Source organism: Callorhinchus milii, unplaced genomic scaffold (genome assembly GCF_018977255.1).
Source record: "Callorhinchus milii isolate IMCB2004 unplaced genomic scaffold, IMCB_Cmil_1.0 Scaffold2, whole genome shotgun sequence".
NCBI classification, from domain to species: Eukaryota; Metazoa; Chordata; class Chondrichthyes; order Chimaeriformes; family Callorhinchidae; genus Callorhinchus; species Callorhinchus milii.
In genome coordinates, this window is record NW_024704743.1 from 55,806,940 (window position 1) to 55,831,613 (window position 24,674).

The following is a 24,674-nucleotide window of genomic DNA, read 5'->3' on the forward strand; positions in this document are numbered from 1 at the left end:
GTATGAATACAGAAACTGTCTGTGTTATTGAAACTATGTATAGCGTTGCCATCAGTGCCGATTTATTTAGTGGTTTGTGATCGACATTTCTATGCAATTATAGTTACGATCCAAAATCATGCCAATTATGTTTCAAATCATGTATTGCTGTAAGTTTCCAGGTACAACCAATTGACATTCAGTTAATTATGTTACAGACTGCTAATAAGTAGTAGCTGTTGTCTCCGTTGTCTGTTGCTTTGACGATGCAACGATATGAAAGAAGGATTGGGATCATTGTTTTGTTTTCTAATTTGCAATTCAACTGATTGGGAAAAGTACTGAAGAAAGAAACGTGTTCCCTCGTGACATTAAACGACCGAACTCCCATTTCATCCACACATCAGTTTATCATATTGCTGTCAATGAGAGGATCAGCTGGTTCTGCTCTTACAGACAGCGTTTGCTTTCTATCACTCACTGTTGTTCCAATTTTTTAACCCAAATCGAGCTCAATTCCCAGCAGGAAATAAAACGATTGAATACATTCATACGGGAGTTGATTAATGCTGCCCTTGCCGTTTTGCCTTTTTCTAACGCTATTTTTTATAACTTTTTTGGACAAGTTTATTCTATTTGGTTTTCTGCATAGTCCTCGAAATAATCACGGGTAAGCAATCGTTTCTCTTCTTAAAGCTGTATGTATTATGTTATGTCCCGATTTGTAAGATTATTACTTTAAAGTTTAAATCAATTCTTGCTGATGGAAACCCATACAGCTCACTAACATTAACCTGTATAAAATGAACTCTTATATTATCAAACTGTTAAAATCCACATCTCTGGCTATTCTGTTTTATTTAAAATATAATTCCATCTCTTTTTAGATACCTCCTAGAAACGTTTTCCCCTAAAGTAACAGTCACGGCAAGGCGAGAGTTTCAATAAACTTAAACGGTGTACGTGTTTGCAATTGAAAGCACAATATCCATGTCAGTACCAATGAGGTCTGAAGCAAACGAGTGAAGCAGGTCAGTCCTGACAGGGGAGGCTCCAAAGTTTAGCAAAGTGTATCATACCAACAGCAATCAGAAAATAAACTCGTGCCTATCCGACTGACTTCATCAGATGGGAATTTACTCTGTCATCTGAAGATGTACTTTTCTATTTCCTTTGGAGACTTGATGACAGTCTCTCTCTCTCTCTCTCTCTCTCTCTTTCCATTTCTCTTTTCTTGAAGTTCCCTTGTAGAAGGGCACCAGGCAGACTCTCCTCTGGCTCTTGAGGCGCTGATTGACAGCCACAGGTTTTTCCCCTAAGGTACATGACACGTTGTGGACATCTGACACCCTCGGGGTGCCAACACGTTAGAGCTTATTTGCTTTTGCCTTTCCCACTGCATCATTCGCTGTGTTCAAAACCACCAGCACTTTAGGCTGAAGCCAGCGGCAGCACATTGCAACATTTTGATGCGAAAAAATATCCGAAGTCCCCCCGCCCTCCCTTTGCTTTGGAAAACGTTGTTTCTCTTTCTCTATGCCTGTGAATTTCCGGTCATTAATTGCTATGATTTATGGGGCTGATGTTTTTTNGGAGGTAGCTTCACATGTGGTTGGGACCCTGCCTTAGATCCAGCCCCCTCTCACGTTACAAACTATTTATATCTCTTCCACGATTTTTTCCCCTTAAAGCAGTTCCCTGGGACAAGACGCGTTTGGCTCCGGATCACTTGTCATCCGAGAACCAGGGTTAGCTGCTGTGTGTGTGTGTTTATTCAGAGAGAGCCCTGGCTGTTACAGGGCGATTGATCCAGATCGCCTCAAAGACCTTTGCTTTTTTGGAAGCTGTTTACTTTGAAATCGAAGGTGCAGTTGGATATAATTCCAGCTTCTTGGAATCTGAACCTCCTCCACCATGGATCATACAATATTCAGCTGCCTGCGCAGCTCTCATGCCCCAGCCCAGAGCCTGCACCATTTCTCCCAGTCTCCTTTAGCTCTTCATGGAAGATCCGACCATGTGGCTTTCCCAGACCTATCTTCTTCGTGTATCATAACTGGATTTCCTAATGAAGAAAACATGTTTACGGCTCAGCGTCATCACCATCACCTACATCATCACCACCGAAACCATCAACAGCAGCAGCAGCAGCAACAACAGCAGCAGCAACAACAAGCGGTGCAAACCACCTGGCACATTCCCCACATCTCCTCGCCCCCTCCTCCCACCAGGCACACGCTCTGTGTCCAGCCCGAGTCGGGACCCCCGGATCTGGGGCCAAACGCCTCCAGCCTGGTGGAGAGCAATGCCAGCCTGGGCTCCAGCAACGCCAGTGTGGTGGGATCCTGTCACCCCGGAGAGTACGGGCGGCAGCCGATCACTGCTGTGGAGACGGAGAAAAGGCACCCCAAGAGGAAGAGTGATGTCTCAGGTAAGGAGCCCCGGGATCCGGGCGCAAGCCCTCCCTCACCAACCCCCCCACCCACCCACCCGTGTGAATGCACAACGTGCACATCTGCTTGTGGGCAGGTTCCAGGTGTCTCACACCCCCCTGGTACCCAATTGCCAACTCAAAAGTAAAACGATTCCGGTGTTTTAAATAAATATACCGTTCGCCTCCTCTCCGGGGTGACAGCCTGAACAGCCCGGACCCCCACGCTCCTCGTTGCTAACGCCGGCTGTGGTCTGGGTGGGTCCCACACGTTAACGCTCCCCTTTTAAAAGCCCAAATCGACCCATTTCTGCCGCACGCAACAAGTCTGTTTTGCGGTGATCTATCACGATGTTAAAGCGCAGTGAGAACAGAATGGCTTTGCACCCGAGCAGATCTCAAAGAGAAGCTGCGAACTTGCCATTATATAACCCAACTCATCGCGCCGGCAAAACGCCGTTTATTGTGTTCAAATCACACGGAAAATCCCCAAATTTTGCAAAATTTTGAAGCCATCAAAACACCGACCATCTGAAGGATGTGCAGAAGGTGAAGTCAACCTGACACTGCACTGCACTGACACTGACACTGCACCACTCACTCACTTTATTAACGCAGGATCGTCACTGTCACACGAGGTGAGGGTTAATCGTATTTGCGGCCGTCTGACTGGGTTTGAAACCCAAGTATTGATGGATTTAAACTGCGGCATTTGGAAGCGTTGCGGGTCCGGCGCAAAAGAGTGGAGCGCATCGTCGGGTTCCAGTGTAATTGCAAACAGGAGTAAAGCCGAAGCAAACTCCGACCACATGAAATTGTGTTCAAGGGTACACCCCCCGACGACAGTATGTTTTCACGATGCTCTTGACAACTCGTAATTACAACCGCACAAGCAATTCACAGTCACACTCGCCAGCACTCTCACTGTGACAGAAGTGCCCAAACACGGCGATTAATGGAGCATTACTTTAATGATTTCTCCAACTAGTTACTCTCCCGCCCAATCTGAAATAGAAACATATCCCAAATCCTTTACCCCCCACCCCCATCCCCCGCAATTTGGATCATTGCATTTGCAATTCGTTTGCACTCTGTCCTTCGGTGCAACGCACTTCTCCAACACTTCTCTGCTATTCCAGAATATGCAGAATCCACAAATAAGGATAATCAGCTCTTTCCTTGATGTGGTGCCTCTCACGCCGGGGGCCATCTCGAAAACGCACCACTGCTGTAGGGTGTAGTGACTGCATTTTGTAGGTCAACACCCACAACACCGTTTAAAAGGGAATTAGACGAACAGCTGAACAATAAAGTTACAAAAGGGTATGGGAAAATGGCAGGGGGTGAATCTAAATGTTTTCTCACAGGTAAGGGTGGAATGGTCTCCTCCTGTGCTGAATAATTCAATGATTATAAATTAACTTTTTTTTAATAAAAAAGAGGAAATCTCCCAGTGTTGCTTTAACATAGCAATTTTTAAAATAATAATAATCATAATCATCCTTGCATTTGATATGGCGCCTTATCACAAGGCAAAGTGTTTTTTTCCCCAAAGTATTTCAATAAAGTTAATAGAAACAAAACCTCTCCGGGTGCTTGAAGAACATGGGAGTTTTTAACATCAATTAATTTTACCATGGATCGCTAGATGAATGATCTGGAAGGGAATAAAACGAGCTCCAAAACAAAGGACTTTTTTGTTTTGTGCGGTTAGTTCAGCCCAAGGCTTGCACGTTGTTTTTAAGCACTGTTCAGTGAAATGAACTTGCAACGCTCAGAATAAACACGGGGTGAAATCCCCATTTAAAACAAATGAATGCAAACGTTTTGGAAATGTAAGATGTTGCTCGACAATTTCCACAAACTGTAAAATTGAATTATAAACGGTCTCAAAACATCTCCCTTTTCTGTTCGACTCCCAGAGCGCTCGATGGGTTGTGAGGATGCATGCACACACATGCTGAGCGCTCAATCTTTCCAATTCATGAAATAATAATCTTTTGCCAAGATTTGCGCGAAGAATTGCTGAGATTTACTTTCAAACAATAAATCTATCGTCGGTTAATGGGCTGTATTTCCTCTGATTCACACATTCATCACCAAGCCTCACAGAGCAGAGCGTGGGCAGGAAATATAAATGTCCTTTTCAGTTTTACTACAAAGACAAAGCGTTGAGCTGCAAAGGGCCAGACCCCATATTGCTGTTTTTACACCTGCTGCCTGTGCCGAGTTGCTTCTCGTGTTGTTTGTATCCTTTTCCTCTTTGTAAACAGAAATGCAAGTCTTCAGTGGGAGATGGAGGGCGCATTTGCAAAGATCCCATTAAACATCTAATAACAACCCACCACACACTGCAGCATATGGTCCCAGGCACAGCTCTACGGTCTCAACATAAATAGGATCAAAACCCTGAATTCATTGGCAAACTGCAAATGACCCAGCTTAAGTTAATCGGGAAACAGTATGGTCTAACTTTCCTCTGCGGAAAATACATGGAACTGAAATAACTTGGCGTTCAGAGTGGCGACCTTCCCGGCGTGTATTAAAACCAGTGTATTAATACTAAGTGTATTAAAACTTAGGCGGTATCAATAAACGCAACATATAACGGCAAGAAAATTGTGCCGCCCTTATCCTCCAATTGCAAAACTTTGGAAAAGACGGCTATTTAAAAAAATATATTCCTCTCCACTGTTAGTTTTGTATAAATATACACTATAATTGATGTCCTCATACTATAGAGCTCATAATGGATATCACTCAGATAATCATCGCGTTTGATTTGATTTTGCATTTGAATAAAAAAACGAGTGATCAGGAAACTATTGCTGTGGACTTAATAGCAGAAAACCATTACTATGAGAGGGACACAATACAATATTAGTATCAAACGATCCTCATTCCCTTTCATTCAGCGCCTGCAGTTTCATGACATGTCTGGTGTTTATATTCCACTGTGTCTGAATTCTGTCGCAGGTTTTTTTTTGTGGTTGTGCAGAAAATAACTAAACAACTGTCACATCCGCGGAGCCAAAATATAAACCCCGTTCGTATGAAAGCCATCAATCAGCTCAGAGTGCAACTGCCCCGTTGTACACATGTGTCAGTTCATCGGGAGAGCGTTCAGCACATTGATCGCCCGTTTACCGTTTTCGGAAAAAAAAAACACTGAGTTATTTTAGTTCACGCGAAAAAAAAAGTGGCCAATAATTTCATAACTTGAATAATGTTCACCCGGTGCAGTCCTGCAGCTCAGTGGTGAGTGCAGTCGCCCCGCAAGCGGGAGAGCTGAGCTTTATTCCCGGACAGAGCGAAAACTTGGGCAACTTTCCCTACTCCACACGCCTCTGCTTTCCCAGAGATAAGAAGTAGGAATCCGGTTGTTAAGTCGATTGGCGGATCGCTTTTCTGGGGATAACAATCCCTGAAAGAAATAATAATTTGGTCACTTCAATCCAGGGTCCGCTGTTTTTGTGGGACACTGCTCTGTGCAATTGGCTTCTGCGTTTCACCCGCAAACATACAGTCAATTCCCTTCACAGTCTATTCTGTGAAGCGCTTTGAGACGTCGAGAAGACGTGAAAAAAAACGCTTTATCAAATGCAAGGATTGTTATTATCAGTAGTAGTATTATTTTGTGCTGTGAGAGTTTATTTGATAGAAAGCTTTATCCTTATGGCCATGAGGAGTCCTGCACATTTTAGTTAAATAACCTGCATAATCTCTCTTGGATAATTAAATCATTTCTCTTACATTTTTGTAATAGATGTGCATTTCATTTTGAGCTCACCGTGATTCTCAATATGTAGCTCAGCATTAATTATAAGATATAATTATAATTTTTATGATCGTACCGAAAAAGGGCATTTCTTTCCACTGTGCAACAAACAACGTTAACATTTGTCCCAAATTAACTGATGTCCTGAAACCTATACTTGTTTCCTACTGCGAGGATTTTTCTGTCTTCGCCTTCATAACATTTTGTGTGTGCCAACGTGTTGCTTCAATTCGTTCAAGCAAACCTGGGATCTCGACAGAACGAGTTTTAAAACCGAATCTGGCTCTTTTGGGTGGAAACCCCGACAACGTATTAGTTTTCCTGCATTTGTTTCAATAAAAATGAAGAGCGATGACCGTGGCTTCAGCGTCCCGCAAAGCAACACCCCCAAACCCGTTTGCAAAAACGTTCAACATTGTTTTAGAAAATTATTGGCACATGGGAATTCTGATGAAATGCTGCAGTTTGAGAAACGTTTGCAAAATATAACCGTCTGAATAGTCAGCCAGTGAGCAATGCAGCCACACGAACTGATTCGATGCGATAACGAGCACATCGAATCTCTTCTGAAACGTCCCATTTTCACACCCCTCCCCCACTCCCCTCCCCGCCCCCCTCCCCACATCACTAAAGAAAAATAATAATCCTGAATTTTGATCCAGCGCCTGTAAGCGCTTGACGGGATTTACTGTAATATGCGGCGACTGTGTATTTTGAGGGGGTGTATTTTTTGAGCCAATCTGCGGACAGAAATGTAACAAGAAATGGGCTTGAACGTGGCGCTCTTTGCTGTTGAAATAACAGTTGCATCGTCGATGTAAATCTGACTGCAATGTTGATTTGCAGAGACGCAAGAAGGCAGCTACAAGGGAGAGGTGAACAGCAAACCTCGCAAGGAAAGGACAGCCTTCACCAAGGAGCAGATCAGGGAGCTGGAAGCTGAGTTCGCTCATCACAACTACCTGACCAGACTAAGGAGATATGAGATAGCTGTGAATCTGGACCTCACCGAGAGACAGGTAAGGGGGGGGGGGGGGGGGGGGGGGGGGTGGGGGGTGTCACAGAGTTGTGTGTGTTGATTCCTGAATACTGCCCAGGCAATAAAAAAACAACCACCAGCGATTCATTCAAAATTAACTTAGAACAGCAGCATCCTGACCAACTGCATGTGTGTGTGTGTGTGTGTGTGTGTGTGTTGGGAAAATCTCATCCGATTGAGAACACGTTGAACCGAGAGTTGGGTGTAGCGATGGGTTTAACTGTAAACACCAGAGCAGAGTATAAAGATCTGACACAACTGTCAGCCTGTGTTCATCTGTCCAAAGGTAACATGTGCCACTGAAACTGAAGAGGACATGTCATGCAAAGACCGATGAGACCCAATAGATCGAGGCTCCTGGATGTGTCAAAGCAGGTGGGGGAAGGGGAGGTCAAACTGGATAAAATTACATGGGATTTTTTTTTCTCTCTCTCTCTGATTCTTTGATTGCATTCGTGCGTTTTCCTCTTTCGTTGCCCCTCCTTCGTTCCCTTTATCTTATCGGCCGATTTTATTTCGCAGCAGTTTGGGTTTTCCACTTATTGCCCTATTCAACTTCTTTCGAAAAATTCCTCAATGCAATGCATTCCACCGCCCCCCCCCCCCCCCACCACACCCCCCCACACACACACACCTTCTCCTCCACCCCCTTCACTCAAAGCTAATGCGCTAACAAACAAAGTGAAACTGATACCCAACTCAATGAGCAGCCAAACATCAGTTGAAAAATTGTCTCGCTTTGCGAAGTTGTTTGTTTCCTTACTGTTCATAAGGAGACAGGGAAAGGGGGAGTACTCCAGAGAGTGAGAGTGAGACAGGTTACTGTACACAGAGAAAGGGAGACAAATAGAGTAGGCAATGCAACAATATTATTTGCACTGTGTCTTTCACATCAGAGAACACGTCAAACACAAACACACAAAAATACATCTTGTGCTTTTTTGTTGTTGCTTGTGATCTTTCCAGCTTCCTTTTAACCATTCATGGCAAGATCCTGGCTGGATCCACTCATTACAGGCGCTAAAATCGTACTCACTTTGGGCAGCGAAACCTTCGGGATATAATTTTCTTTCCCGGAATGTCACGGTGAACGCTGCTCCCAGTCGGGGGATGTGTTACATTATTTGCGTTAAGCCTACATTGCTAGTTGAATTCTAGATTAAAGCAGAAAGGAGATCTGCAGCAGGAGACCCAGATGTGGTTTTCCCATGTTGTCCTCCACGCCATGCAGACAGCGGGTAATTTGAGCTGCGAAATTAACTCTCCGCGGTTTACACTCCTCCGAGGAGCTTTGATGGAGCTATAAATCCGTAATTGTTTATGGTACACAAGTAAACAGGGCATAACGGGGTAATAATTCTTCCCCCAAAAATCACTCATTCCACGACTGTTTGTGGGCCACTGCTGTGCACAATTGGCTGCCACATTTTCACCCACCAAATACACAGTCAATTCACTTTACAGTATATCCTATGAATCACATTGAGATGTCCTACGGATGTGATAAGGCACTATATCAATGCAAAGATTATTATTATTATTATAACAACATGATGGTAGCGAAGATAAACATTTCTGAGATTTTTTTCCAGAGGTGTTAAAATACTTAAAACTGTAGCTGTTGTTATGAAAGTTGGGGCGTACATGAATACCCTGGGGATCCAAACATTTATGAAAACAACAACAACTTGGATTTATATAGCGCTCTCCACACCGGACGGCGTATCAGAACTCCGTCCGGCCGTCCAGGATCAACAATCAGCTCGGCTCTCCTTACTCACAAATTGTGAATTATTGCACATCATTATTAGCCACCACCAATTTATTTATCTAAATAAACTTATCACTTATGCTTTGATTTGATTTTTTAAACAATGTTTAATGAATTTGTTTGATTTTGGTGCATTTATTGATGCGGAGGTCATCTATATATATATCTGACACTCATAAAAAATCAAATTAAAGCACAAATTATGAGCTTATTTAGATAAATAAATTGGTTAAATTGGCTGATTGTTGACTTAAGTTTTCATAAATGTTTGTAACCATACGTATTCATGTGTGTCCAACTTTTATCATATCAAGTAGCACAATATCAATCAGGGAAAAAAAGTATCAGTCAGGGGAAAAAAAAAACACAAAAATTAATTTAACCATTGGGTCACAGGATGCACAAATATATACCTTGTTCAAATTATTTTACATTTTCAATGTATTAAAAGCATATTCGAGCACTTTAATAAACAGAACAAACATAAGCAGGAAATTATACAAAAATAGTGTTCAGTTGAGTCCTAAGGTATTGGGGCATAAAATAAGAAATAACAATAATCCTTACATTTGATACAGTGCCTTTCATCTCAGGAGGATGTCTCAAAGTGCTTCACAGGATTTATGATAAATAATCCTTACATTTGATATAGTGCTTTTCACATTCAGAAGTCTCACAGTACTTCACAGGATTTAATAATAAATAATCCTTACATTTGTTTTTGTGCCTTTCACATCAGGAGAATATCTCACAATGTTTCACAGGATATATAGCAAGGTGTATTTTCTGTATATATTTTGTGGGCAAATGAGGCAGGCAATTTGCACACAACAGTGTCCCAAAAGCAGCCATGGAGTGAGTGACCAGTTTTATTTGGGGGATTATTGGCCAAAATACTGGGAGAAACTCCCTTGAAAAAAAGTACCAGTACTGCTGTAATTAAACATGCACAACACAAACCGATTACTGCAAAAATATTCGGCAACATTTTGGTCGTAGCATTTATGGCCGTCTTCATAATCATTGATTTTTAGCTACAGTATAGAACAGCTTTTAGAATAACTACAGTATTACACACCAAATATAGTTGTGTGCATAATTTCAAATAAATCCATAAATAATAAATGAAATTGTGCAATTAAATTTGACAAAATATGTTTGGTATAAAAAGGCTGATGTTTATTAAATGTACATCTCCATCATTTAGAATGTGTATTTTGCAATAATAATGAATAATAATCCTTACATTTAGTATAGTGCCTTTCATGTCAGGATGATGTCTCAATCAGTTTACAGGATATACTGTAAAGTGTATTGACTATATTTTGTGGGTGAACATTGTGTATTGTTTGTTACTAATAAGCTGTGTTAACTTTTTAATATGATTATTTAGCTGACAAAATGCACAGTCAATCCACTTTGCAATCTATCCTGTGAAGTGCTTTGAAATGTCTCAACGACGTAATCAGGTGCTACATCAAATACAAGGTTTATTATTATTAAATAGTGTTTAAAAGATTAGATGTTTCATAATATAAAAAAGCGTATGATTTTGATAGACATTTAAAGTTCAGCTACAAAAATATACAGCAACTATACTTTACCGTGAATTCTGTGAGGCACTTTAGACGTCCTTTTGGTGTTTTATCAAATGCAAGGATTATTTATTCAAATGTTATTAAACATTTGTTGTTTCATAACATTTATTCAAATGTTATTAAATTACAAATGTTTCATTTGAGTAAATGTTATTAAACTGCTTTTTAATAAACCCCAATATTAGCAAACTTTCAACAATGTTTTGGTATATGGAACATATTTAAAGTGTCAATTTAGCACTATACATTTTTACATTACAGTAGTCTTGTTAGATGTAAACCTAATGATAAGCAATATTTTTTCAAGTGGATTCCTTGATAGGGATCTATTTGCAATTCCCAATTTAAAGAAATACCAAAACTATCAGCATCAAAGTAAACCAGGAATCTTTTCAAAACCATAGTTAGAACATACGGCCATTATTTATTTTGCCTTCAGGGTGCTATTAAATACAGTTTAGTTAACCAAAAATATATTTAATCTTATATAACTTAAAGACATAAGGATGCATGGAACTGGATAAGTTATTCAGCCTACCAAATCCATTTTTTTTCACAGACCATTCAAAATAAGCCCTCTCATGGATTTCACTGCACCATTTTATATCCTAGCAGAAAGTTCTGTATAGATTGTTGGTCCCCTAAGGCAATAAAAATAGAAACTCCATAATATTTGTCCTTACCCACAGCTACGCTATTGAATCCTGGCATCCTTCCCTCTACCCACATCCCAGGAATCATTGTGTTCCATGGAATACATAAAAATAGGAGTTATGTAAACACAAAAGTGGATGAGAAGGTTGGTGACACGGTGTTTACTGTGTGAGTGAGGTTGGCTCACTTATCTCATCACCCCATGAGCTACCAAGTCACACTAACTCTTGGGTTTATGATTTTGCCCCATTCGACCATGTGTAGGCAAAGTGCCATATTATTATATTGCTTCCACAAATCTCCAGTGAATATGCTTTAGTTTCTCTTAAAGTGTCACTGTATCAATTACTGTAGACCCCAATCCATTTCAGATCTCATCTCTTGGTAGGCTGGCTAGCTCTCACTGCCAAGGTGACAGAAGCAAATCAAGTGAAGAATAGCTTCTCAGATATTTCTTACATTTTACAGGCAAGCACCCCACAGTGTTAGCGTCTCTCTGGTCAAATTTGTATTGGGTCTAACAAAAGCAAACCCAAGAGCATTGCCATCTGGAATTAACAGTTATGAGTGGAGAACTCTTTGAGTATTACAGGCGCCTTATAATATTAGAATTAGTAAAAAGACTTTGGCCAAAATAATGTTCCACCAGATGCCACAAATCCATACTTTTCAGGGTGAAATATCAGGCTGTTATACACATAAATATTTATAAGATTAAAAGATAAATATTTATAATATATATATATATATTAGTAAGGGCTGTAATTTACCTTTTAATCTTAATTTATAAGATTAATTATAAGATTAAGATTAAAATTGTAAGGGCTGCAGGAACAGGGTCTATTTATATCATATATATATATAGGGTTTATATATATAAGGGAAAATTAGTAAGGGCTGTAATTTATCTTTTAATCTTAATTTATAAGATTAATTATAAGATTAAGATTAAAATTGTAAAGGCTGCAGGAACAGGGTCTAGACCTGGGGGTTCACATACACAAATATTTGAAGGTGGCAGGACAAGTTGATAAAGCAGTTAAAAAAGCATATGGGATCCTGGGCTTTATAAATAGAGGTATAGAGTATAAGAGCAAGGAAGTTATGTTGAACATTTACAAATTGCTGGTTAGGCCTCAGCTGGAGTATTTGTTCAATTCTGGGCACCACACTTTAGGAAGGATGTCAGGGTCTTGGTGAGGGTGCAGAGATGATTTACAAGAATGATACCAGAGAGACTTGAGAGCCTGGGATTATTCTCCTTAGAGCAGAGACGGTTGAGGGGATATTTAATAGAGGTGTTCAAAATTATGAGGGGTTTTGATAGAGTAAATAGGGAGAGACTGTTTCCTTTGGTGGGTGGATCGGTAACCAGGTGACATTGATTTAAGATAATTAAATAATTAAAAGAACCAGAGGGGAGAGAAGGAGAATTTTGGGTGGTGGAAGCAGATTTGATATCAGCTTTCAAACGGGAATTTGATAGGCTCTTGAAAAGGAAGAATTTGCAGGGCTATGGGGCAAGAACGAGGGGAGTGATACTAGATGGTAGCTCTTTCAAAGAACTGGCACAGGCACGATGGGCCGAATGGCCTCCTTCTGTGGTGTAAGCATATATGATTCTATGAAATAGAACTAACCTTTTATCAGAACAAATATCCTGTGGAGCATCAATGAAACATAAGAATATTAAAATGCTTTCAGTATATCGTTTTGACCACTTTTCTGGTTTCATTTAAGGCTGTCAGATCACAAGACTCATACTTCTTCAAAGGTTTAGTGACAGATAACAAGAAGAATAAAGCAGAAAAAAAAATTCAATTGTATTGGTATTGAAAGCTAGTAAACAAAACGCCACAAAAATATTGAGTGCAAGAATCATAAAACTTTAAGATTAATTATTCAAGGAAACGTTTTCAGAGAGGAGACTGCAATTCTAAAGCAGGTTGAAATATAATCTATTTTAGAAAATAACACTTGCTTCTTAATTGTGGCTTATTGTGTGTTAATAAAACAAAAAGTAAAAAATGTCCCCAAATAAATAGAGCAATCACACTCACTTTGCTCCTGATGTTTTGTAACCTCGGTACTAATTCGTGCCTTTACGATTTGACGATTTGGCACCTCAATGCCCTATTCTTCTGGAACATTTTCAACGTGACATCCTGTATATTAGGTGTTTCTGAGTGAATGGGATCAAGTCGCAGCACAGCTTTCTCACGCTATTTCCAGAAAGTCCAATGTACTGATGAGAACAGAAAGCCCACCTTATGGCTCCCATTCAGAAGCTGAGGGTTGGGGCGTCTTTAGTGAAGGTGCAGTTCTGGGCAAGTCAATTTTGATCTTGCTTTTGAAATGGAAAAGTGAATTATTATTAAACATTTGTTGAGATGCGGAATGCCCTGCTGAGCAAGGTCGTGAAGTCAGAGTCTATGTAGCTTTCAAGAGGGAAGTAGATAGACATATGAAAGAGCAGGCCTTGAAGGAGTATGGGGATAAAGCGGGGCAATGTGATTAAATTAATCTCTTTGTTTTGTGAACTAGTATGGACTCTACCATTTGAAAACACAGCAAAAACACAATAACTTATATTTCTATTGTACTCTCATGCAGGTTGTATCTCAGAGTGCTTAAAATACATCTCAATCTACAGTATGAATATTGCCACATTTATACCACAATATTATAATGTGCATTAATATCTATTTGTAGCATGCGCATGGTCGTTTCCTTTTACGATGCACATTTCTATGTTTCTATCAGACAATATAGGATGGACCAGATGTGACAAAAAATTATGTGAGTTACTATGAATTTTTGGTGGCTGAACGAGGGAAAATTAGTCTTATTAGAATTTGTTATCAGTCAATATGATACTGATTTGTTCTCTATGCTCATGCTACAAGTAGATACTAATACTCATTAAAATATTGTGGTGTAAATGTGACAGTATTCATACTGTAGATTGAGATATGTTTTTTAACATATCTCCGAGATGCAAGACGCTTGAAGAGTACCATATAAAAAGCAAGTTTTTGTTGTTATTACTATGTTATCAAGTGATGGATTCAAGGCATTTAAGCATTTATCATTTAAAAAATGTTTATGTGTTAATATAACAATTGCTAAATATTAAATTATACAGAGTTGCATTCTGTCTGATTGGGTACTGCACTATAAACACAATGAAGATTTCTCATTGGGACTGCAGATCCTTTGACATGCCCACCATTCGTGACTAGTCTCCAGCGAAGGACATCTAGACCGGCAGTGAGTGGATCAAGAGTTCTGTAAAGTATATCCAGACAGGAGAAAACGATAGAGTGAACCAACAATATATTATCTAGAAAATAATGATATTGATGAAAATGATATCTTAGGTGCTTGTGGTGGCGGTGGTGAGGGTGTGGGGGTGCACTGTACATGAGGGAAAAGGGAACAGAAGGGTAAAGGAGGGAGTAAATAATAGATGGAGACTCGTGTGGAGTATAAACACCAGCATGGACTGATTGGGCCAAGTGGCCTGTTTCTGTGCTGTACAGCGTATGCAAATATTTGTATTTTGCTTAGAAAATAATTGAAAAATAATGTCATTATTTTGCCAACAAAATACAGTCAATGCACTGTACAGCGCTTTGCGATGTCTTGAAGACACGATAAGGAACTATATTAAATGAAAGGATTATTATTATTGGCTGTGAAGAATAGTTAAGTGAAGAATTTCATGGAATCTGGAAAAGTCATATGTACATCAAGTTCTACGGGGGGAAAATTGCAGCATTTGTGGTATGTACAACAACAACAACAAGATTACATTTGTACAGCGCCTTTCATGTCGGGAGAGCCCCTTGCCATTGGACAGTGTGCAGCATTTCAGACCCAAGCTGGGGTCAAGGTGGAGAAGGGAGGGGAGGGGATAGGGGGGTGACTAATGGCATTGTCGAAGAGGAGGGATTTTGGGCGGGACTTGAAGGAGGCTAAGCAGGGGCCGAGGCGGAGTGATTGGGGGATGGAGTTCCAGAGGTTGGGGGCAGAGTGGCTGAAGTCTCTCCCGCCAATGGTGGGGAGGGTGGGTCGGGGGAGGTGGAGCAGGCCAGAGCTGGCTGAGCGGAGGGAGTGGGTGGGTTTGTAGGGGGTTAGGAGGTCACAGAGGTAGGGTGGGGTGAGGCCATGGAGGGCTTTGTAGATGAGGACCAGGATTTTGAACTGGATCCTCTGAAGGACAAGGAGCCAATGGTGTCGGGCGAGAATGGGGGAGATGGGGTCACGGAGTTTGGTGCGGGAAAGGACACGGGCTGCAGAGTTCTGGATTATCTGCAGCCTGTAGAGGGAGGAGTTGGGAAGGCCGACAAGCAGGGGATTTGCATTGTCGAGCCTGGAGGTGATGAAGGCATGAGCAAGAGTTTCAGTGGCCTGAGGGGTGAGGTAGTGGTGGAGTCGGGTGATGTTATGGAGGTGAGGGAAGGCAGAGCGGGCATGGCTTGGATATGGGGAAGAAATTGTATCTCAATACTGTAATTTTATCACATTGACCCAAAATATGGTCAAAGAAATTCAGTAGCCTTAATAATCCCTCCCATACTTCACCCACCCCACTCCTGTACACACACACACGCACATACACATACAAACACACCAATGGCAACTATTGGCTGCTTTCGCATATTTGGTCAATGTGAAACTTGTGCACATTTTTTACTCTTTAGTTAACAAAGGAAAATGTTGATTTTATCCAGCAAACACAAACAATACCCTCAGGTGAGAGATCCTGAAAGAGAACCTCTTGGTAATGGTTGCTGAACCAGTTACTGGAAGCAGTTCACAATCGTATTTTTAAGATTCTTTTCCCGGGATTGATGGAAGGCTGAACGGTGGCTAGGAGGATCAGCAAACAGGCAGGTCCGGAAAACCAGGGTTAAAATTGTTTAGTATCTCTTTGATGGTCTTCTTGTAAAAAGAGAAGCTTTTATTAGGAGCAGATAAGGAAAGTGCAGTGAATGAAATGAAAACTAAGCAGTATTCATTGAGTTGTAATGAGCAACGTGTCACAGTTGGAATTCAGAAGCAAAACCACTGATACTGGCTTAAACAGGGCATGACACTACAATAACATACCTCAGTAACAATATCACTAATCATGAGGGAAGGAATGTCGGAAAATGTGTGTCAACCTGGCTCAGTTGGTGTTACTCTCGCCTCTGAGTCAGAAAGTTGTCAGCCCCGCATTAGAACGTTGAACTCACATAGTCTGGGCTGACACTCCAGTGCTGTGCTGGGGGTGCAGGGGAATGGTGTTGCATTGCCAGAGGTGCCGTCTTTTGGATGAGACATTAAACTAAGGTCCAGTCTGCCTGTTCAGGAGGGCTGCAGTGACATTTAGTATTTAATATTTCTTGCTGCTCATTCCTAAAGTTAATTGTTATGGCAAGTAAGGGAATTTAAAATGAAATGAATAGCCAAAGGCAATAAATGCCACGAGATATGTTTCATATATTTTTGGGGATTGGTGATAAGATGGACATTGAGTAGAAAGCGGATACAATTGGTCATTCACTTCATGGATGTTTGTGGGAAATTGTTGTTTGCAAATTGGCTGCCTCATTACACTTTACAGCAATTACCTTTAAAGCACTTTGAGGCATTTTGACATTATATTATATCAAATACAGGGATTATTATTAAATATGTGCTTATTTTTCCAATTTTGATGCAAAGGGAAATGCAATGTTCTCTGTAAGTTCTAACATCAATGTGCGTGTGTGAATATGTGTGTGTGTGTGTGCGTGCGTGTGGCATATCTTGAAGCATATCTGTTTTACCTCCAGGCTCGCTTGCTCTAGTTTTTTGACTGATTTTGAATCTGCGCACTTCTCTCCCTCACTTTCTGCATAGTTGTTGAAAGCTTGCTGGGTTTTATCAAGGAAACACTTGGGAAACTGAACTTACTGGCCCAAAATTCTACAGTGATAGATTTTGATATGGTTCAAAGAGATCATCTTGGCTAGTGTCACCACAGTCTGATAATCTGAGCTCCACGGAGGTACTCTTAAAAATGCAATTATTTTAACATAAGTGATTTGTTAGATGTCTTTTTGGGGGATGATTGTCCTTCCAGTAGCTCAGCTGATAAATTTGTTTCTCTGCGTGTAGCTCATCACCTAGATCAGAAAGGTTTCTATGTCTGATGCCTGGTCAATGTTGAGCGAGCTGATGTCAGTATCTCTGGGCCAAGGAGAGACAAATTCAGCCAAAGTTGGAGTTACAGACTGCTATTCAGTATCCCCTGCTGGAAACTGTCTGTGTGTGGATTTTGAGCGAGGACACTTTTGACATCCTGTACTATCTCTCAAGGATGCATAGCTTTTTGATACATTCTTGGCATGCATATTAAGAATGAACCATTTAACACTTCCCTCCTTCCCCTATAATAATAATAATAATAATAATCCTTGCATTTGATATAGCGCTTTTCACGTCGGGAGGACGTCCCAAAGCGCTTCACAGAATATACTGTAAAGTGAATTGACTGTATATTTGTGGGCGAACGTGGCAGCCAATTGTGCACAGCAATGTCCCACAAACTATGGACTAGTATATGAAGGCAGAATTAGGCTATACGTACCAGAAGGTTACAGTTTAAATCCCAGTCTATGTAGAGTTAATGTATCTGAACGAAGGCAGAGATTGGGGCAGTGCAGCTGGCCTGTGTTCATGGTTTTTAAGGGCCAAATCAGCCAAATAACTTGTTCTTAATTGATGTCCATAGTACTGCAGGAGGAAATACAGTCCTACTGGAAGGGGTGATATATGGATGTTCGATCTTTTCTGGTCTTTTGGTATCCATGTGGATGTTGGATGAGGAAAGAATTGGACCCAGTTATGATGCCTTTCCTGATCAAATGACTGGCTGACACTGCTGGGCTCACACAAAAAGAATGATCAATTGGGCAAGGGTAAACAGTGGGGTAAACAGTGCCATTGAAATTCACCTTGGCACAAGTCTGTAATATTAGAAGAGAACGGGAGTGTATTAGAGGAAGCAGAACAGGATAATCTAAAAAATAATACAACAAAATATCCATGACACAGATCCAATACTTAACAATTGCACTGCTTGTCCATAAACTTTCCTTCATTTTTGATCCTATTCGAATTCCTGCTTTCCTTTTCCCTTTTGCCTGAATCCTCAGTGCATTAAGTCAAGATTTACTTAACAATCAGCGTGAAATAAACAAGAACTTAATTCCCTCCTCAAACAGGTGAAGTTGAAGAATTACTCATAAAGATATGGTTTTAATATAGAATACAATGTGCAATTGCCTAAAAACATTGATAGGTTTACGGCTGCAGTCGCAGTCAGTGAGATGTGCAATGGGCACCTTCAGTTGTTTTGAGAGACAGATTTGTTTTGCATTTCAGGGAGTGCTCAGCTGTCAACATGAAAAGTTGTAGAATCCAGGTTCGCAGAGATGTTGTCAGGATTGTGGATAGCCATAACAAGGAACAACTACCTCCAAAACTCTTGGATGGCTTGATTTATATAAATATAGTTCACTGTAGTAAGTCTTTGGTTTCCCGAGGATTTAATTTCAAAGTAACATTGGTTCAGTTCTCAACTAATCTAGTCTGTTAAATGTGCATTCATGAAAGTGATGCTTGAAATCATGGGGTGAAAATATATGTATTTCACAACAGATTTGATAATTTTCCAATATTATGAAACATTGCATTTCCCAATCGATTATGAAAGACTGGCTGAGAGTGTGAACATACATTCCCCTCCCCAATAGTAATAACAATAAAATAATAATAACGGTTGGGGCCAGAGATTTGGAGTCCTGTAGCTCAGTGGTTAGAGCACTCGCTTTGCAAGTGAGAGACCTGAGTTCAATTCCAGGCAGGGCAAAACCTTGGGCAAGTTTCCTCACGCCTAATAATAATCCCTCCAAAACCAAAAACAATAATAAATTGTTCATTTTCAATCTACGACTGTTTGTGGGACATTGCTGTGTGCAATTGGCTGCCACATTCGCCCACAAAATATACAGTCAATTCACTTTACAGTGTGTTCTGTGAAGCGCTTTGGGATGTCCTCCCGACGTGAAAAGCGCTATATCAAATGCAAGGATTATTATTATTATTATTATCATTATTATTATTACTTGTGTTGCCAGTGTTATTTTTGATTGCTAGGCTCTTGCTACTTTAATTTGCACATGAAGAAAGGTCACTTGGTTAAGAAAAAAACTGAAGGAAACTCCCTTCTCTTTTTGAATAGCTTTATAGTTTAATGCTTACCGAACAAGCAGACAGGGCTTCAGATTAACATTTCACCCAAACAGTAAATGTGTCGAAATTGTGTGGGGAGTGGGGGAGGGTGAGAGGGAGAGGGAAATGTTCACAACCAGGGAAACCCATAACCAGTCTTCAAACAATAAATGGAACAATGCAATGTTTCGTCACATACACGGTAGCACATTTGATAATTATCAAATCTGTTATGAAACATTGTATTTTCCAATTCATTGTTTTTTGTTTCGGGTTTACAATAAGGGAACAACACACCTTCTCAGACCTAAGAACACTTTTAAAAGCAGCATTGTATCTTTATTGAACAATGAGGTCCTATATTACTAAATCTAATGAAATTACAGTAATCTCCTGACAATTCATCACTCCAAAGGAAAAGGGCGCAGCGTCTAGTTATGTGGAGTGACGTGTTAGACATAGATCCTCCTAGGCCACAATGGACACTGTAACTGGTTCTGGCACTTGGTGGAAGTTGCATGTGCATGCTCAGATGCATCGCAGAGGTCTCGGGTCTATTGGAGGGTTGCAGCGTGAGCTCTTGCTGTATCCTGTCACATGATAGGTTGGTAAGTGGGCTGAGAGGCCTTGGCACGGCCCTCCAGTAAACCAGAGGCCTCTGCAATGTGTCTGAGCATGTGCACCAAATCACTGCCAAGCAGCTGCACCAGTCATAGGATAGGGTGGGAGGCCTCTGTGATGCAAGACATATAGGACTAATTATCTGATCAATTTTATATTGTGTCTACAAACAAGACTAGAATGCAACTGGTTATGTGTTTTGTGGTGTGACAAGCAAATTGGAATCTGTTATTAGCATTTTGCTTGCGAAGTGACCAAGATATTGACAGTGTGGCTCCTTAAATGGTAATAATTAGTTAAGACAGCATCTTGTTATCAGGAGTTTACTGTATCCAGATTTATCGCTTCTTTCTTTAGTATTCCCTGTTACTTTTTGATAAACTCTAATAAATTAAAAAAAAGTCTTATTTAAAATATTAAACAACTTGTATTTATATAACACGTTGCCTTTCATGTCTCAAGGTGCTTAATAAAAAGCATTTGGCTCATTATCAACTTGCTATTACATTTATTGTATATAAACGTCAAAATATACAATCTTTTCCCATGCCATTGTTTGCCACAGGAAATCCAGTGGGAAATCTTTCACCACTGGGTGGGGAACAGGGGCAAGCATTGCTTCACTCCAATACATTCTGGGAAAGGTGACATCACTGAAGCCAGATTACATGCTGTAGTTGGACTGTGGTATTTTCCAGAGAATTTTGGCTCCTAAACTAAATGATATATGCAGTATATATATTATGAGCCAAAATTCTGTGGAAACTTTTGTCATAAAGCAATAGAATTTTATAGCAAAGCTACAGAGACCAGCGGTGGGTTCCAAAATGTCCTAATTCTTCAAATACATTGCAGAGTTCCCCTGATGGCTCAGTTGGTAAACCTACTGCCTGGAGTGAGACTGAGTTGAAATGTTCCAGGTTCAGTTCATACTCTGTGCTGCATCTTAGCCGCACTAACAGTAGTGGTGTTAAAGTGCCTCTGGGATAGGGAAAGAAAAATGAGCTTCTGATTACTATCCAGTGACCCCTTCTGGAAAGAAAACTGCATTTGAGGACTTTGGCTGAGTGTAGGATTGAGCTGGGCTGCAATGCCCCCTCCCATAGCGGAAAAGCTTGCCAACTCTTGTTGCCTTGGCTCACACATGAATAGTGGTCATTTTGCCAAGGACACTGCCTTCTCTTTTTGAATAGTGTCATGGGATCTTTGATCTCTACCTGAACAGGCAGACGTGACCTGGGTTTAACGTATCATTTGAAATTTAAGTTCAAAAAGGTTTTTAAAAATCAAAACCTTGAGAGCATATTTCACTAATAACAGGAAGTCTAGACAAGTTAAATACTGTAAGACATCATATTGAAATAAAGCCCTAATTCCATCTTTTGCAGCTTCCGACTTACCAGTCAAGTGAAAAAATGAGACAGACATACAGTCAATGCCACATAAACACATACCCGATCCAACCTTAACTCTGATCCAAGCACTGAATTCCAAAGTGCCAAACCACTTCCTGCTCACTCCCAACGTATGGAATTCCAATTCCAAGCCTAACAATTAAATACAAAATCTTGATCCAAGTAAAAATTGTTCCACAATTATCCACTTTTTATATTCATTCCTTTAAAGACAGTCAATCAGCAGTCACACATTGTTGCGAACAACTCATGCACAATAGATTTCTTAAATGATTGTTTGGGTTCAGATTCAAATTGCTGAATGAATAATAATCCATGCATTTGGTATAGCCCCCTATCATGTTGTTGAGATGTCTCAAAGAGCTTCACGAGGTATACTGTAAAGTGCAGTGACTGTGTGTTTGTGGATAAAACCCAGCAGCTAATTTACATACAACAATGTTCCACAAACAGCCATGGAGTGAATGATCAATTTTATTCGAGGGTTGTTGACCAGGGAGAAACTCCTTTCTATTTTCAAACAGTGCAATCGGATCTTTAACAACAACAACAACAACAACAACAAGATTCCATTTATAAAGCGCCTTTCACGTCAGGAGGACGTCCCAAGGCGCTGCACAGTTGGGTCATGACCCGAGCAGGGGGGAAATGGTCAGGGTGAGGGAAGGGAGGGAGCAAGGAGGGGGAAATGGTCAGGGTGAGGGGAGGGAAGGGAGGGAGCGAGGAGGGGGAAGAGAGTCGAGAGGGGAGCTGAAGGCACGGTCAAAGAGAAAGGTTTTGAGACCGGCCTTGAAGGAGGAAAGGGAGGAAGCGGCGAAGGCACTGGGGGATGGAGTTCCAGAGCCTGGGGGCTGAGAGGCTGAAGGCCCGACCACCGATGGTAGGGCGGTTGGGGCGGGGGACGTGGAGCAGACCAGAGCCAGAGGAACGGAGGGTACGGGCAGGTAGGTAGGGGGATAGTAGGTTGGAGAGGTAGGAGTGAGCAAGGCCGTGAATGGCCTTGTAGGTGAGGATGAGGATCTTGAAATCAACATCCACCTGACAAAGTTAAATGGGCTATTTTTAATTCCAGTTTGTGGAATAGATATTCAAGACTGAGGTTAATAGATTTCTAAAGGATAGAAGGATTAAGGGATATGGGGATAGAGTGGGTAAATGGAATTAGGTTAGAAGATCAGCCATGATCTTATTAAATGGCAGGGCAGGCTTGAGGGGCCGAATAGCCTACTCCTGCTCCTATTACATATGTTCTTATGGTCTTGTAGTGAGCCCAACATAATTGTTATGCCAGAGAATTAGCTCTTTGTAATTTATTTATGTCTTTATTATGATTCTACTGTGTCAAGCAATCAGTTCCAGTTGTATATTTTAAGTAACCATTAAGTGATGCCCCAGATATACCACCAGTACTGTCCAAAGTGAGCCCAATTTTGTATTGATCCTTATTATGACTTACCATTCAGCATAGGATAATCTGCCCACAACTGCAGTAATAGATTGACATTTCTCCTGGCAAGTTGCCATGCACTATATGATCTGTTTTTTTCTAAGGATGCAGTTCAGCAGTTTGCTTTGATCTCCCTGCCCTCCGTATGTTTGCTAAATCTAGGGTAAGTTTAAAAGTTACCTTGTTGCAGTGCTTCAATCTGCGCTGTTTACTGTATCTGAGAAACATAACCCTGGAAACCACACCAACCCTTAAGGCAAACATATTATAAGCAGCAGCTGAGCCTCATCCGATTGCTTCCCTGGTTGGTTTCACTGAAGAAATGCTGGCTGCTGTGACAAGAAGAAGGTTTAAGTGAATCTTTGGTTTGATTAAGCCTATAATCTTACTCCTCCTAGTAAATAGTATTTATTACAAGCTATACAACAAGTAGATCAATATTTGCTATTACACCTATTAAAATAGCATTCTTCGAGTCATAATTTATACCATGTTGAAATTATCACTAGAGTCCTATTTCAGTTTTCTATAATCGTTTCCTTACAACGCTAGACTCTTGTGTGTCAGTCTAGCTCAGTGGTAGCATATTCACCTCTGTGAAAGCAGATTGTGGGTTCAACCCCCATGTTTGGACTTGAAATTACAGTCTAAGATTACACTTCAATACACTACGGGAGTCAGATGCCATCCTCCGGATGAGACATTAAACCGAGGCCTGTTTTCTGTTCACGTGGACGTTCAGATATCATGGCACTATTCGAAAAGAGAAGGAAGTTTCTTCCGGTATCATGACCAACAAATTCCCAAATAAAATTGATCATTCACTCCATGGCTGTTTGTGCGACACTGCTGTGCACTAAACTGTCTGCCACATTTCACCCACAGAATACATAGTCAATCCTGTGAGATTCTTGTGATAAGACGCTATATTAAATTCAAGGATTATTATTAGTGTCCTGTGAAGCACTTACTTTGAGGCATTCTCCTTATACAAAGGGTGCTGTATCATATGTAAGGATTATTATACAATTTAATTGATATAACCTTCCACATTCAGAGGACGCCCTATTATTATTTCTGCTGGTAAATGGATGTGCATCATCACACCGATACACATTTTATAGTATATTCTATGAAGCGCTTCGAGATATTTCAACAATGTGATAAGGAGCTGTATCAAATGCAAATATAATTATTATTATCATCTTCCATAGCACTAAGTTGTTTTTAAATGAGTCCAGTGTCCAGGCCTCTACCACCATGCCCAGAAACCTGTTCCAATCGTTAATTATTCTGTGGATAAAGAAAGAAATACTAGTGGGTGAAACAGCTATTGTAACCCTAAATCCATGTCCTCTTGTTCCACTATCTTGGTGTATCAACAGTAATAATAATAATATTAATAATAATAATAATCCTTGCATTTCATATAGCATTTTTCACGTCTTCTAGACGTCTCAAAGCGCTTCACAGAATAGGCTGTTAGGTGAATTGAATGTATATTTGTGGGCGAAACGCGGTAGCCAATTGCCAATTGTAGATTGAAAATGACCAATTTATTATTGTTTTGCTTTTTGGAGGGATTATTATTAGGTGTGTGAAGTAAGGAAACTTGCCCAAGGTTTCGCCCTGCCTGGAATTGAACCCAGGTATTTCGCTTGCAAGGCGAGTGC

At 40.6% G+C, this 24,674-nt stretch overlaps 1 protein-coding gene across 3 annotated transcripts in view; it reads left to right on the forward strand.

The window, feature by feature from the left end:
• Positions 1–619: 619 nt before the first annotated feature.
• Positions 620–24,674, forward strand: part of meox2a (mesenchyme homeobox 2a) — a 36,186-nt gene continuing 12,131 nt past the window's right edge. The window contains exons 1-3 of one of the 3 annotated variants that reach the window (XM_007899707.2): positions 620–649; positions 1,674–2,410; positions 7,035–7,207. In XM_007899707.2, the coding sequence (XP_007897898.2) occupies positions 1,894–2,410; positions 7,035–7,207 (690 nt within the window). In that variant the 5' untranslated portion in view covers positions 620–649; positions 1,674–1,893. Of the gene's footprint in view, positions 650–1,377; positions 2,411–7,034; positions 7,208–7,513; positions 7,599–24,674 lie in introns of those variants that run through there. The other 2 variants (XM_007899708.2, XM_042332404.1) reach the window with 2 other exon arrangements.